At 39.1% G+C, this 17581-nt stretch overlaps 1 protein-coding gene across 1 annotated transcript in view; it reads right to left on the bottom strand.

Annotated features, from left to right (window-relative positions):
- Positions 1–8933: 8933 nt before the first annotated feature.
- The window catches only part of adam19a (ADAM metallopeptidase domain 19a), an 80853-nt gene continuing 72205 nt past the window's right edge, over positions 8934–17581 (bottom strand). The window contains exons 20-23 of the mRNA XM_083541262.1: positions 15335–15425; positions 14957–15199; positions 14210–14397; positions 8934–9489 (exon numbers count right to left, since the gene is read on the bottom strand). Coding sequence (XP_083397388.1) covers positions 9435–9489; positions 14210–14397; positions 14957–15199; positions 15335–15425 — 577 coding nt within the window. The 3' untranslated portion in view covers positions 8934–9434. The remainder of the gene's footprint in view (positions 9490–14209; positions 14398–14956; positions 15200–15334; positions 15426–17581) is intronic.

Below are 17581 nucleotides of genomic sequence, written 5' to 3' on the forward strand. Positions count from 1 at the left end.
GCTCTGCTACCTCCAGCTCCACCTCCTGTCTTTTACTCAATGCCACTGTCTCTAAACCATACATCATCACAGGTCTTACCACAGTCCTATAAACTTTCCTTTTCATTCTTGCAGATACTCTTCTATCACAAATCACCCCTGCCACTCTTTTCCACCCACTCCACCCTGCATGAACTCTTTTCTTCACTTCTCTAACACACTCTCTATTACTTTGCACCTTCACCACCTCTTCTCCCTGCAACTGCAACTCTCCACTGCCCTCCCTCTCATTCACACACATGTACTCTGTCTTATTCCTACTGACTTTTAATCCCCCGCTCTCCAGCACGTACCTCCAGCTCTTCAGGCTCTTCTTAACCTGCTCCCTACTCTCACCACAAATCATAATATTATTCACAAACATCATAGTCCATAGAGACACCTGTCCATCACCACTGCAAACAGGAAAGGGCTCAAAGCCGATCCTTGATGCAATCCAACCTCCACCTTGAACCAGTCTGGCGTTCCTACTGCACACTTCACTGCTGTCACACTGTCCTCATACATGTCCTGCACCACCTTACATACTTCTCTGACACACCTGACTTCATAGACCTGACTTCATACAATACCACAGCTCCTCTCTAGGCACCCTGTCGTACACTTTCTCTAAATCCACAAACACACAATGCAACCTCTTCTGACCTTCTCTATACTTCTCTATCAACATTCTCATAGCAAATATTGCTCTTCCTCGGCATGAAACTATACTGTTGCTCACAGATGGTCACCTCTTCTCTCAGCCTGGCTTCCACTACTCTTTCCCATAACTTCATGGTGTGACTGATCAACTTTACTCCCCTGTAGTTACTGCAGGTGTGCAAATTTTCCTTATTCTTAAAAATCTGTACCAGCACACCACTCCTCCATTTCTCAGGCATCCTCTCACCTTCCAAAATCTTAAACAATCTAGTTAAAAACGACACCGCCATCTCTTCTAAACATCTCCATGCTTTTACTGGTACTGTATGTGACCAACTGACTTTCCACTCTTCATCCTCTTATTAGCTGCTCTCCCTTCTTCCCTTCTAATCCTATCTACTTCCCTTCTTCACCAGCTCCACATCATCCAACATTCTCTCTCTCTCTCATTTTCCTTATTCATCAGTTGCTCAAAATACTCCCTCTATCTTCTCAACACACTCTCCTCACTAGTCAACACATTTTCATCTCCATCCTTTATTGCTCTAACTTGCAGCACATCCTTCCCAGCTCGGTCCCTCTGCCTGGCCAATCGGTATGAATCCTTTTCTTCTTCCTTAGTGTCCAACCTCTCATACAGCTCCTCATATGCCTTTTCCTTGGCTTTCGCCACATCCCTCTTTACCTGCAGCCGCATCTCTTTGTACTCTTGCCTACTTTTTTCATCACTCTGTCGATCCCACTTCTGTTTCACCAACCTCTTTTTCCTTATGCTCTCCTGCACTTCCTCATTCCAAAACTATGTTCTCTTTGTCTTTCTTTCTCTTTCCAGATGTCACTCCAAGTACCTTTCTAGCTGCCTCCCTCATCACTTCTGCAGTAGTTGCCCAATCATCCAGCACCTCTTCACCACCACTGAGCCCGTGTCTGACCTCTTCCCTGAATCTCACACTAGAGTCTTCTTCTTTCAGTTTCCACTATCTTATTCTTCTATCAGTCTTCACTCTCCTCCTCTTTTTCTTCAACTCCAAAACCATCCTAAAGACCGCCATCCGATGCTGTTTAGCTACACTGTCGCCTGCCAACACCTTACAGTCTCCAATCTCCTTCTGGTTGCATCTCCTACATAGAACATAGTCCACCTGTGTGCACCTTCCTCCACTCTTATATGTCACCCTATGCTCCTCCTTCTTCTTACAATAAGTATTTACCACTGCCATTTACATCCTTTTAGCGAAATCTACCACCATCTGCCCTTCCACATTCCTCTCCATAGATCCATACCTACCCATCACCTCCTCATCACCTCTCTTCCCTTCACTAACATGGCCACTGAAATCTGCCCCAATCACTAATCGTTCTTTCCTAGATTTTTCCTTCTCATCCATCTCACAGCCCTCTTGTGGAGCATAATCACTGATGACATTCATTATCACCCCTTTAACTTCCAGCTTCATGTTCATTACCCTATCAGTAACTCTCCAGCTCCACTACACTCTTACTGTACTCTTCCTTCATGATCACACCTACACCATTCCTCTTTCCATCCACACCATGAAAGAACAGTTTAAACCCACATTTAATGTTCCTGGTCTTACTCCCTTTCCACTTGGTCTCCTGAACACACAACATATCTACCTTTCTCCTCTCCATCATATCAGCTACCTCTCTCCCTTTACCACTCATAGTACCAACATTTAAAGTACCAACCCAAACCTTCACTCTCCTACACTTCTCCTTTTCCTGCTGTCTCTGTAGACGTCTTCCTCCTCTCCTTCTCCTTCTTCGGCCAACAGTAACCCAATTTCCACCGGTACCCTGTTGGCTAACAATACCTGTGGTGGTCGTTAGTAACCGGGGCCTCGACCGATCCGGTATGAGATTCTGATTCGTGATCCGCATATTTAATTTGGCACGTTTTACGCTTCCTAACGTAACCCTCCCAATTTATCCAGGCGTGGGACTGGCACTAAGAGTGCATTGACTTGTGCAACCCTAATGGCTGGATTAAACAATATAATAACCATGAGGTATCTAAAAAAACACATTTAACACTTTGACCTGTGATTAATCCAAAGTAGACTCACATGATCCTTCTGTAAGTGATATGTCATAAAAACCTTTGCCTGGGGAAAAAAGGAAAGTTTTTTCTCTAGAGGATTTATATTTGGACTGTTAAAAAAATTATATATATATATAAAATCATATAAAAGACTTTAATAATATCTCTCTCTCTCTTTATATATATATATATATATATATATATATATATATATATATATATATATATATATATATATATATATATATAAAAATCTGCAGCATTATTACCCTGAGGATGAAGACTGCTTTGCTGACCAAAAGAAGGCCAGTAATAGTGCCATTTTAAAGTAGATGATTTATTTATCCAATTTGCAGATTTAGGACTATTTAACCTCTTGGTACATTATCAGACTGACTGCTAAACCACATTTTGTTGTATATTTAGTGAAAACTAAATAAAACCCAGAGGAATGGCCTAACTGTGTGCTAAATCTCACACAACATGCATCTAATATCTGAAAAATGCAACAGTATCTTATTCCTACTAGGTTTCTTTACTGCATGCAGCTGCATTTCAGACAAACATAAAGAATCATCATCAGATGCACATCAATCATACTTTAAACATTAATGCTAAGTGATGTTAAGGACATTCTAATAACAAAATGTGTTTTTCAACTAATTTACTTTACATATTTTAAAAGGTTTTTACTTGGAAAAGCACTGTCTTTAGTCAGTAAGAAGTGTAAAAATAGGACTAAAATTGTACTTTTGGTGATAATTAAGAAATTTTAGATGACATCATTTCCTGAACATGCCATCCATTAGACTAGTTAACAATAGGTAAAGCTGTAATATCACTTATACTGTAGACGTACTGCGTCGCTCACTTTAAGATCTCTTTTGTAATTAGTTTTTTTCTTTTTTTCCCTCTGCTCTTCTCTGCTCAGCGAAGAAGTTGAGAGGCTCTGAGTGCCATCTGCTGTCTCCAATTGAGCCTCAAGTGGCAGTCTACAGAGGCAAGGTAAATCTGATTTATAAAAAGTACTTACAAGCAGACAGCATACATCATTATTGTGCATTCTCTTTAATATGAGTTATATATTAAATCCAGCTCAGTACATTATCTCTTTTACAATCCTCAGAGGCAGTGCGTAAGATGATCCAACACCACGTCACTTGTTAAGGTAGCTGCAGTAGGATATTATTTCTCATCCAGTAATGAAGGTTCAAGTCGACAGCATATAGGCTGTAAGGCAACACCACCTAGTCTGAACAGATTAGTCGCTATCATGGCTTAAAGCAGACTCTTGGCTTTGTACACAATCTGTTATCATGACAGAAATATTAATGACATTCAACAGGATCTCGACAACAGAAGTGCAGCTGTCCACACAAGGCTGAGTTCAACAAGCTGGCTTCTGTAGATAACCAGAGGCTTTGTTGGATATCTTTAAAAAAAAAAAAAAAAAAAAAAGTATTACATTGTCTATAGACTAAGGTTCTATCATGTTAGACCTCCGGGGAGCCTGGGCTCTTGTGACTCTCATATAGTTCTAACAAAAAATAATACTACAGTCTTGCACTCATATCATTCTTATATACTGTAATTCTATCATACAGTTTAAGAGTCTTCAATCTTATCCAGAAAGGTCATGGTTTCAAGTTTCATTTGGTAGGTTTCAGATTTCATTTCATGAAATGTGGGGTTTTAACAAAAATTTTGGTAATACAAACTGCAATTTTCACGAGACCAGGAAAATTGGGAATAACATGCCTTACATCCAGTAGGATTAGTTACTAATGGTTATCCCAGTTCCATTGCTATATTGAACGCTATTGGTGTTAAATATTGTAGTTAGCAATAGCTTACAGTTTAAGAATGTACTTTAACATAGTCCAAATGCAAATAGTGAGGAAAGAGAAATCATTTGATTTCATACACAGTCCACACATACCACATTACATAGTCATTTTGGTTAAAAAAAATTTAAACTCTGCCTAGTAAGTGGTAAACCATCATAACCAGGTAAGCTAACACTAATTACATTTTGGTCACATTTTTCTAGTGTGAAAACAGTCCAATGGATGCAAATGCCATTTTTTTTTTTCTATCTGTGTGTGATTTGTTCCAAATGCTGAATCCCAATGATTTCCCTGTCAGGACTCATTTTGATGCTTTGCATCACCTCCCCTCATATAGAGGGGCTCATTGAAAATAAATTTGGGCGCATTTGAATCCTGTAAGCATTGATTTCTGTGCACCTTCATGACAAATAGCAAGAACACACATGAAAAAAACATTTAATGAGAGCCTGCGAGGGAAGTATTGAAAGCACAATAAGTTTGCTTTTATTAATACAATAAAAACAAATATGACATTATTCCTGCCAGTAAACAGCATAATAATATTTGTGTTTGTCTGCACTATATGCCCACTTCTCTTTGCAGAATCCTTTCTGCACCAACAACCAGTTACTCACGTTCTATCTTGACAAAGTAACATGATATTACGCGCGTGTGTTTATTTATTTAGGGTTTAGACATGCTTTTCAGTGGCTTTTGAGATACTGAGAGTCGTCTAGTTGAAACTAGATATTAATAACCAGGCTTTGTACTTTCTGTGGTAGTGTTGGGTCATATTAAGAATGTGTAGATGAATAAAAAAAAACAGGATACTGGCCCTTAATGACAGGTTTTTCCACCAAGATATGCAAAAAATAAATACTTGAAAAGGCTACATGAGTTGTAGCACAATATAATATTTACACTGGTGAGCACAGTGACAATGTTCCACCACTAGCTGAAGAATATCTAGATCATCTTTCCTATAACAATGCCACCATTGCCCTTGTGAATCGATCTTATATTGGTCTCAAACTACTGAACTGTGAGATGTAGTATTATGCGTTTTCATGTAGTAGATCTATAATTTCTCCACAGGATTGAGCCATGTTTATATAATAGCTGTCAGTGAACTCAAGAAGTTTCGTGCTAAATTTGGAATGGTCGAACGTTACCCGACGACCTCATGTCGCTCATGGCATATCTGAACATGAGACAGAACGACGTTATTCACCGCCGATTGCTCATGGTGTCTAGCTCCATTGTGAACTCATGTGGCACCTGGTTTAACACCTCCACTCTCTCTTTCTGTAATTAATCACACCTCATCCCCCACAGACTCTGGAGAGATTGACTCAGGGCCATTCAGAGAATGGAAAACTGAATTTAATTAAAACCATGCAGTACAATAGAGCTGGGCTAGAAATGCCAGGTCAGCAAAGAGTGATGGAAAAGGCCTGAACACTTCTCAGGTTATATTCCTGAGACAAAAATAAAAAAAATGAATGCATTGGAGGGAGTCATCAGTGAGCTGCAGGTTTTTTTTTAGTTTTTTTTTTTTTTTTTTTGTGCTGACATAAAACTTTCTGTTTCAGTACGAGCTCCAGTGTTCACCACCTAGACCTGTCAGAGGCAAGTTCCTGTGCCTTATGAATAGACGTGCTAAAATTCAAAGTTTTAAAAAGCATGTACTTTTTAAAACGCTGTGTGGCAGAGACAGCATAAAAAGTTTGAACAAACAGCGAGGATAAAATCAGATTTTACTTCATCACGCTGTCAGATTGATGGCGTACTTGCTCGAGGGAGCGATTCTTTTTTTAATTTTTAACTTTTAATATTCAGTAGCCCTGAGATAATTTAATATAAAACACTTCAAGATGGTATCAAAACAATTTTTGTAATATTGTAACATAATGTGAGAAGAAAAGGTTTTTCTTACGTTATGGCAGCTGTCAAAAAAAGAATGACTCAGCAAAAAAATACTTCAATGTCAGTGTGACCCCTGTGGTAGAGGTATACTTTGAGACTGAAACAAAAAAAGGAGGTCACAGGAGTGGGTCGTTTTTATTTTTATGTAGCTGTACAGATATAAAGATAAAAAAGTTTATTACTATGTTGCTATTAATAAATAGCTAAATTGTTTATATGGGATTGTTCCAATTTTATTTAAGAGCAGATAGGAGTGGGATTTAAAAAAATATCTCCACACACCTACACAGGCCCCCAGGCTCGGTAACAGGAAAAATACATAAACAAATAAATAAAGCAATCCAACCAATCAGAACCATGAGAAGTTTTCTACACATCAATCATGTCACTTCATGTTATTTCATGTCATTTCAGCAAGCAGCATGTTTTTGCATAGGCTGCCTTGCACACGTGTTTTGGGGTTGAATGCAATTAAAGGAAAAACTGTATTTTAAATTTCATTCCACCCACTTTCATCTAACTTCCACTTCCAAGTCTTCTACCAGCTGTACCTTTAATAAGAATTGGAACACAAATCTCATCCGGTCTCAGGTTACTTCCATGCTTCCGTGCTCTGCATACAATATGGAATATCCTCCAGCAGTTCATGCGAGAAAGAGGTATGGATATAAAGAGTGAGAAAGAAATAAAAAGAATGCATCACCTTCAGATGGAGCTAATGGAGCTCACTGTGTGAGACGTTGGACTTTTCAATGTCACTGAGCACACTGTGCATGAGGCCAGAGCGGACCTCTGTTATGAAGCAGAACCGGACCAGATGATGATCAGAACAGAAGGATTGCACCTCCTGGTGCTCAGTACCTTTTAGTCATCCCCTCAGCTGCCCATTTCTGAGCACAACGCCCAGCAGGGAGCCAAACTCTCCCCAAAAACACAGACAACAGCTTCTGCTTCATGCACACTTTAAAACGTGTGCTGTTATTGAACTGCTTTTTTATAGCCATATTATATCTTTTTTTGGCAGGTTCATTTCTAATAAGTGCAACTGGTCTCAGATCAGTGGCAAGACACAGACTACACAGATGGAGAGAGAGATATATGGTGTAAAATTGTGCTGTAAAAAATATCCCATTAAAAATTTCTCTGCATTTCGAAACAGATAAAAAGATTCAATATTCAAGGCCTGGGGGGAAATGGTGAGGTGATCTGAGGTATGCCTTATTTCAGCATAATGCTCAGATAAACTGAACTATTTCTTCTTTATATTTAGGTATCAAACGAGAAATAATTAAACACAACGTTAGCTGGTTTTGATGCAAAACTCTTTTCAATTAAAAATAGAATTTTGGTTACTGAAAGGACTTTTGTGCATTTTATTGTATGTGGATCTGTATAGAGTAAAAGATCTTGTTCATGCATTAAGGATGGTCCAGTCACCAAATCTGAATTAGTACATGTTACCGGGAGAATTAAAATCATCTTTAACTTATAACTTTACCTAAAAGTCCAGGATTTATAGCTGTATTGCTTACAAATGAATGCTAAACAATGTACTGTATACCTAACTTTAGCCCTATGACTGGACTTGGTCTATAGTCTAGAAATGTAATAAAAGTGTTTACTGACCCCTCACTTGCATAAAAGATATAAATCCTAGAATAAACGATATGCAGCAGCTTAGTTGCGGTTGGTAGATCAAAAGCTTGTGCACTGGCCTGACTAATGTTCCACACCCTTTACCTTTAATGCCGCCATACCGCTGTCTGGAAAGCGTCCACACGTATCTATTTAGCTAGCTTGACTTTTTATGAAGAGACACTTCCTAGCACGTCTTCCTGAATCAAATTTCTTGTATATTACGATTAGTATCCGGCATCTCAACAAACAGCCCATATTTCACTTAGATCACAGCACTAACACAGTGTCCTGCCTTGGGGCCTGTTTGGGCGTCTTGGTAATGGCTTGGAAAATGTCGGTGTCAATAAATCTCTCCTGTGCGTGCCCATAGCGAGCTGTCCCACCCGACCACTCCGAAGTCTCGTGCTCTCCAAATACATTACTCTCCGGAGAGATAAGATGACGGCTTGTAGAAATTTCATTTTATATTCGCTGGAATCCATTATGGAAAGTTTGTGTGAGGCACAGCCCCCGGTGCTCGGCACGTGCTCAGTTATTCTTATCTGTTTGTTTCCTCTGAGGAGTTGAAGCTGGGGTTCTGTTTGGAACAGCATGCCTGCGTTCGTGTGAATGTGGGGTTTTTTTTTTGTGTGTGTGTGTGTGTGTGTGTGTGTGTTCAGGACAATCATTGTTTGATACTTGTTCTGCTTCACTGCTTAATAGACATCCCTGCTGTTAATGAATTAATATCTCAGTCTCCAACATGTGCTTTGTACTTTCTAATTTCTTTAACCAAATCTAAATAAATCATAAGCAAATGCAACAAAACAGTTTTAATAATAATAATAAAAAAAAAAACATAATGGTGCATTTTATATAACAAATGCAAAAAAATACAGCAAAGTACACATTAGATTGACATTCAAACATAAATTCTTTGGCAAAATGAACACACAATTAATAACAGTAATACAAAACATGTAAACACGACAATGGCAATAACACAACACTTCGTACAAGGAAATTGTAAAGTAAAAAAAAAAAAAAAGAAAAATTATAATAATAATTAAGGATTTGGCAATGTGATGCCCCATAAGAAGCATCTTGTCTAAATCTGCATTTTGATCCATGCAAAATCCGGTGCCCTCGGACACTGGGCTGGATTGTACTCAGGCTTAAATAAGCGAGGCCTAGAAGGTCCCGGCCTTAGCACCGTACATTTGTCCCCTGTTTTTCCACAAAATCACGAATCTCCCAATAAAGGCCTTTATATAGTGCAAATAGGCTGGCTGATGTCTCTAAAGTTGATCCTCTGAAGGTCATTTTCGGAAAGGGGACTGCGACACTGTGTTTAGTTTGGGTCCTGGAACAGGTCTGCGAGAGAGAGAACCAAAACATATCAATAAAATGTTTTCTTAAAATGTACTTTTATAAACTGCTGCTTTGTGAGAAGCACTACTGTATATAAATACATTTCAATTAAATTAAATGAAACTGTAAAAGTAAATATAATTGTTACCGATTTCACGACATGGATAATTTACTGTGCTTTTTTTATGTAAATGAAATCTTTTGTTTCTAGAGCCACTGTGGGGGGAAAAGCCCACTCCTGTGTATTTGCTTTATAAAAGATTTAAAATGTAAGCCCACTCTCCGGATTTCTTTTCTTCATTCGCTATTGACATTTTATGATGCACCACAGAGGTGAAGGACACGATTATTGTGCATCTTTCAAATGCTGACCTCGAATTTGTCTGAACTCAACCAAGCTATTCTTTACACTCTCGTCCTGTTTATTCCCATGTCAACAAAGGGAAAAAAATAATAATCATGCACTGTATGTACTGCCGCACATAATAAAAAAAATTGCCTGAACACAAAATGGATGTCCCAACAAGCTTATCAAAATAAAATCCTGTTCTCACAGCGTGTGGTTGATTTTTCCGGTTCATGGTTCTGCTGATCATGAATAGCTGTGGCTGCTTCACAGCCTAATTCATATTTCATTGCATAGTGTTGATGGAGTCACTGCCTTTTGCACTGATAGGAGATTTCCTTTTCAATTTCTTTTCTAGCGGCTAAGGTTTTGGGTGCAGGTAGGGAAGGAGTGCTCCTTCTGTGCGAAAGGGCAGCTTCAGCACAAAGCTTCAGTCTCCACGGGGAGACATAAAGCAGTCTTATCTATGTGCTTAAGCTCTATATGCAGTGGTGACTGAGCTCGGAGGATTGTATCGATGGACATGGGGAAAGATAAAAGATCGGCTGAAGGTTTGAATGGGGGGCGTCGATGTTTCTTTTTACTTAATGTCGGCTGCTTTTGTGTTCAAAGATAACAGACTTACATCAGGATTATGATAAAGCATTGGCTTTCGAGTTATCCGAACCTATTCAGTAAAGTTTCGGTGCGGTGAAAGAATATTAAATAAATAGCGGGAAATTACTCAAACTCCTACATTTTCACCCAGGTTCTGTAAGCTTTAAAAACGATACACTTCCCGGATAAGTTTCTGTTTTGCATTAAAAAAAATAGAGCAAGGAACAAGAGTAAGATATAAATATATATAGTGCCTGTCAAAAGTTTGCAAACAACTACTTTTTTATCGCTTATGATACACATGCATGTTCCTTTTGTTCCTATTCAACAAACTTGTGGAAAAACACAAGAATTGCACAACAAATGACTGGAAGAAAGTCCTGTGGACAGATGAGTCAAAATTTTTGGCTCTAACAGAAGAACTTATATAAGACAGAAAAGATGTTACCAAACTGCTTCATACTCACAGTCAAACATGGAGGTGGAAGCTTAACGGTTTGGGGTTGTTTTGGAACAGGGAAGCCTTGAGACTTTTTCCAGGTGAAAGCAACACTGAACCAACATGGCTAATATTCTATACATCAATGCCATGCAATTCCATCTAGACTGCAGCTAATTGGAACCACCTTCACCACACAACAAGACAATGACCCCAAGCATCCAAGCTCTGTAAGTGTTATTTATAGGGCAAGCATGAAATGGAATGGCCTGCCCAGTCACCACACCTAAATTCTATTAAAATGATGTGGAATGCACTGGATTGCAAGGTCAGAAAGATATATGCAACTAGTGAATAACACCTTTGGGTAGAAGGGTATTAGGGAAGAGGCTGAAGCTTAACGGAAACAAAGTGTCTAGATTCCAAGAGTGCATAAAGCTGTAATTGATGCTAAGGGATGATTTTTCAATGGAAATAAACTTTACCATACCGTTACCTAGTTTGTTGCATATAAACAAAAGGTATATGCATATGTGTCCCAAAAATGATAAAACATTAGGTGTTTCCAGACATTTGACAGGCACCGTACTTTAAGTTACAGACACTGTGTGATGGCTGCCACATATCAGCAAACGACAAAATTAAATGAACGTGTGCCACTTTCTGTATGACAAATTCTGCAGGAGGCACGTATAAGTACACTCCAGTGATGTTTTTATTTCTACTTGTGTTAAAATATAAACAAGGATAAAAGGAGGGAAGCATCTGTGTTTGCTGATATACACACTTTAGTCAATACACTGGTTAATCACACGTTTTTACAAATGTGAATAAGAGCGTAAGACTTTTTTTTAGGCTGCATTTGGCCAATTAGTGATTCAAAATTTAGCTCAGTTGCATCCTGTTTCCACTCATTATACTTGAGATGTTTTTACAACTTGATTGGAGTCCACCTGTGGTAAATTCAGCTGACTGGACATGTTTGGAAAGGCACACACTTGTCTCTATAAGGTCCCACAGTTAACAGTGCATGTCAGAGCACAAACCAAGCCATGAAGTTCAACAAATTGTCTGTAGACCTAAGAGACAGGATTGTATCGAGGCACAGATCTGGGAAAGGGTACAGAAAAATTTCTGCAGCATTGAAGGTCCCAATGGGCACAGTAACCTGGAAGAAGTCTGAAACGGCCAAGATTCTTCCTAGAGCAACCTCCTGGACAAACTGAGCGATCGGGGGTGAAGGGCCTTAGTCAGGGAGGAGACCAAGTACCTGATGGTCACTCTGAAAGAGCTCCAGCATGTCTCTGTGGAGAGAGGAGAACCTTCCAGAAGAATAATGATCTCTGCAACACTCCACCAATCAGCCTGTATGGTAGAGTGGCCAGACGGAAGGCAACCCTTAGTAAGAGGCACATGACAGCCCAACTTGAGTTTTCCAAAAGGCACCTGAAGGACTCTCAGACCATGAGAAACAAAATTTTAAATCTTTGGCCTGAATGCCAAGCGTCATGTCTGGAAGAAACCAGGCACTGCTCATCACCTTTCCAATACCATCCCTACAGTGAAGCATGGTAGTGGTAGCATCATGCTGTGGGGATGTTTCAGCAGCAGAAACTGGGAGACTAGTCAGGATCAAGGGAAAGATGAAAGCAGCAATGTACAGCGACATCCTTAAGGAAAACCTGCTCCAGAGCGCTCTGGACCTCAGACTGGGGCGGGTTATCTTTCGACACGTTAATGACCCTAAGCACACAGCCAAGATAACGAAGTAATGGCTACGGGACGACTTTGTGAATGTCATTGAGTGGCCCAGCCAGAGCCCAGACTTGAATCCGATTAAACATCTCTGGAGAGATCTGAAAATGGCTGTGTACTAAGCTTGAGATGGAAGAAACTGCCCCAAAATAGGTGTGCCAAGCTTGTAGCATCATAAAAATCTCAAAAATACTTAACGCTGTAATTGATGCCAAAGGTGCTTCAATAAATGATTGAGCGAAAGCTTTGAATACTTATGTACATGCGATTTTGTTTTGTTTTTTAATTTTTTATCAATTTTTAAAGATTTCAAACAAACTACTTTCACGTTATCATTATGGATTTTTGTTTTTTTAAAGAAAAAATTTAATTGACCAATTTTGGAATAAGGCTGTGACATAACAAAATGTGGAAAAAGTTAAGCACTGTGAACACTTTTCCCGAATACACTGTATTAACTTAATTTGAGCAGGGGGTCATCAGCTGGAGAAATATGACAGCTGGAGAAATATGATCTAGATGTGGATCCAGAAATTTATTTTAGTGGACTGATACAGAAAAACGTGTAGAATTCCTGTAGCACAGCTGATTCTGAGTCTTCTTCTTTCGGCTTCTCTTATTAGGGGCCACCACAGCAGATCATCCGTCTCCATACCCCCCTGTCTTCTTCATCTGCCCCTTTCAAATCAACTACCTGCATGTCTTTCCTCACCACATCCATAAACCTCCTCTTTGGCCTTGCTCTTTTCCTTCCCCCTGGTGGCTCCATCCTCAGCATTTTTCTACTGACATACCCCATGTCCCTCCTCTGCACATGTCCAAACAATCTCAATCTCGCTTCCCTCACCTTGTCTCCAAAACGTCCTACATGCGCTGCCCCTCTAATAAACTAATTTCTAATCCTGTCCATCGTCGTCACTCCCAACGAAAACCTCAACATCTTCAGCTCTGCTACCTCCAGCTCCACCTCCTGTCTTTTACTCAATGTCACTGTCTCTAAACCATACAACATCGCAGGTCTCATCACAGTCCTATAAACTTTCCCTTTCACTCTCGCATATACTCTTCTATCACAAATCACTCCTGCCACTCTTCTCCACCCACTCCACCCTGCCTGCCCTCTTTTCTTCTCACTTCTCTAACACACTCTCCATTACTTTGCACTGTTTACCCTAGGTACCTGAAGTCCTCCACCTTCTTTACCTTTTCTCCCTGCAACCGCATCACTCCACTGCCCTCCCTCTCATTCACACACATGTACTCTGTTTTACTTCTACTGACTGTTAAATTTCGGGTGGACAGAGAACTATACATTATGTGAAGTGCCACTGTCTAACAATACATAAGCAATTAAAATAGATGTCTTTTTTAAATTCATAAACAATCATTAATGTTTATGCATCAAAAGACAGCTGTTGTCACTGCCATGTACATTTGCAAACAAGGAATTTTAATTGAATTCCATTGCTCTAGATTGCTGAGACTTAAGACTTTGGCATGTGGAGTACTTAACTGCTAAAACAGATTCCCAAAACACCCCAAAAAATATCCATTAACTCCGGTATGCTGCACTGTAGCATTCTCACCTGAGTGCTTTGAGAGGAGGAATGGCGGTGACCTTGCCCACAGGCTTGGGGCCCACCGCAGGGGGCATTATTACCAGCAACCCCCTGGTTCCACTTGAAGGTTTGGCCTGGGCTCCACGACTGGGGCTCAAAGGAAGAGGTCTCAGTGGAGGTGTGGGTGAAGGCTTCGTCTTAATCTCTGATGCCATCTGGGATTAGAGGTAAAAACAAAAAGAGAAGGGCGAAAAAATGTAACAAATTACTGCACCAATAATTGTACTAAATTACTGTATATCCTGCGACCTGTGCACCATCTTGATCAGTGTCATACTGCTTAGCAACTGGGACATAAACAGCACAACAGAAAAAGCATACTAATGCAGCCACAAAAACCTGCATCTGCTTTCTCTAGCATTCTTAATTATAAGAGATGCAAATCAGATCAAGCCATTTAACTATAAAACAACCCACCAGCCTTAACAACTCATCAATCATGGCTGCACTAGTGTAACAAGCTTTTCTGATGTGATGAGCTTTTATCACCAACGTTTGCCCTGCACAGATTTTCCTTGCTTTTGTTCATCTGGTACAATTCATAAAGGCCTTGATGATCCTCAGATAAGCTGAACATGCTAAAGTAGAGCTGGAGCTAATAAAGCTCAACTCTATCTTACTACACAAGTGGAAAAGTAATCTCTGGGTGTTTCTACCAAAGTGCTTATCTGTCTCTACAAATAACAGAGAAGGTGTGAGGACTGTGGATTTTACCAGTGGGCTGCGGGTGGGGTTGAGGGGCAGGGGTTTCTTAGGAGGGCTGAGTTTGGCAGCAGTGGGACTGCACTTGGCTCCCTCCAGGGTTTTGCTGATGGGAGGAGGAGGCCGAGTTGCTTTGACATCACGAAGGTGGGGGGAAGAGGCTGGCCGGAGGGGTCGGACGATGTTGACTGGTTGGGTGCCATTGGAAGCAGGGCCTGGCCGCAAAGGGAGCACTTCCTTACTAGTATGAGGTAGCTGCAGAAAGCAATACAAAACAAAGTAATGAATACTATGCGAGTTTTGTTTAATATTCAACTGTTACATTATCTCCATTCATGGATAATTTTACATTTTGGACAGAAAAGTAGGTATTCAAGGACATCTCTGTACCTTAAGATTGGTGCATTTATTGGATGGTCCCACTACCTTCAGATGGAACGCTGAGTTTAAGTGTCCATTCTTCCCCATGGAATTTTCATGTCTGTTCAAATAAAATTACAAACAGGAAATGGGTACATCTGAAGGACATTTTTGAGTACTCTGCAACTGCTGAGATATGTTGAAGAGGTTTTTTTTTTTTATTAGATTTTATTTTACAACTAAGTAGAGGTCCAAGGACAAATACTAAACAGAAAAGGCTTTTGAAACACAGTTTGCTTTGTCATCTACAAATGTTGTTAAAGCTCTATCATGCAAATGAGAAGTCATATATGCACATGAGAAATACTGAAGTCTACTCTGGGCCAAAACTCATTGAAGATAGACTGAGGCAAAGTGGGAAATTGTGGTGCTGAACTGGCCTGCCTGCAGTTTAGACTTTTCACAGTTTTTAAAACATTTCGCACATCATAAAATGAAAATAATATAACAAAGAACTCACATAGAATAACATCCCTCTCCTAAAACTGGTCTTCTCAGTTCCCACATGCATACAGACTGTTGTTAAATCAAGAGGGGATGCTACACTGTGATAAACATGGCCCTGTCGCAACTATTTTGGCGATGTGCTGCGGCCATCAAAATCCAAATGATCTTGTATTTTCCTTAATATTTGACATTTCCTCAGTTTAGACATTTGATATAAATTCTATTTTCTATTGTGAGTACGATATGGGTTTTTGAGATTTGCAAATTACTGCTTCTGCTTTTATTTACATATTACATTTCCCCCAACTTTTTTGGAATTGAAATTGTACAAAGTGCAAAGTAAATGTACTGCATTTGTTGTAAAAAAAAAAAAAAAACATACTTGGACTGATAAATGGGTGAATCAGGGGGTTTGACATTGTTCCATAATAATGTTTTGTTAACTGTGAAACTTCCAACTTCTTTCCCAACCAGGCTTTGTGGATATAACCAATTAAAGCCATTTCACTTCAATATAAATATGCTACTTCCTGCAGTTTCTAACAACATATCACAGAGCAAATCATATTATCCAAAACTATAAGGAACAAACAACTCAGTTGCATCTATTAGTCATCCAGCTGTTTCTGTTAGCTAAAGATCTCATGTGGCCCTTTTCCCTTTTGTCTCACCCCGTGTTTAAACAACATCTGTGTCACTAGCTATGGGCCGACGGGCATAATCATTGGGATGGAGGCTTAGAGAAGACACTCTATTATTTATTTGTCAGGAGAAACTATATAGAGATGTGTGTTTAGGAAAGAGCTTGAAAGAGTACTTGAAAGAAGAAGCCCAATAATTCCCAGGGGAACATCACAAATTTATACTGCCTTCTGTGTTTGTGCCTTGGACAAAACTTCAACAATATGGCAGAAAGTCTTTGGTTGTTCTATAACACGTGGTGTTGTTTCTCTCACATCTAAAATCCACGGTGATAATAATGCTGAAAGAAAAATCTTTAAAAACTACTTATAACCAGCATTACATTACAGCAATGATAACCTGCAAAGTGGCTTTTATTCACAATATGCTTATTTTTATGACTAACGACTTTTATGTAATCTTAATTTTTACAAAATTAACAAAATATACCATGAGAAAAAAACATTCTGAAACTGAAAACAATGGCAGAAATTTCTTTTTGCCAGTCATGGCATCCGAATGTGTTTATGATTTCGAAGTGTTTTGTTATTAGGCATAACAGTGCTTCATTTTGATTGGCTAATGTGATTTGGCTCAACAGCTCCTGAAAAGAAGAAACTTTAGTGAATGCGGGGTTCTACGTAAGGTTATAGAGTTTCTTAGTGTTACTTAGTCTATTTTATTTTATACTTTTTTGCCAAATTTTGTTAATAATATGTTTAATACTTTTGGCACAAATGTAATGATATTTTTTTATGATCATATACAGTGGTAATCCATCTATCTAATGACTAAGTACAGACAATTTGCAGCATAAATTAACTGATTTTACACTCCTTGTTTCACAATTAAGGCACACACCCAGTATACTAGTAAAAAACATAATAGCAACAGAACATTACATTTAGCAAATTACAAAAAGTAAAACAAACAAAAAACATACACAATTGAATATAGCTAAATATCATGATTTTGACAGTTTGTTCAAAAAAGAACTGGATTTGTTCTTTAAATATAGTGAAGTTTTTGGGTAAAATCTCATTAGAATACAATAGAATACAATCATTTGGAAAAAGCCACTGCGCTAAG

This window comes from Silurus aristotelis (assembly GCF_946808225.1).
Source record: "Silurus aristotelis genome assembly, chromosome: 5".
In the NCBI taxonomy this organism is placed as follows: Eukaryota; Metazoa; Chordata; class Actinopteri; order Siluriformes; family Siluridae; genus Silurus; species Silurus aristotelis.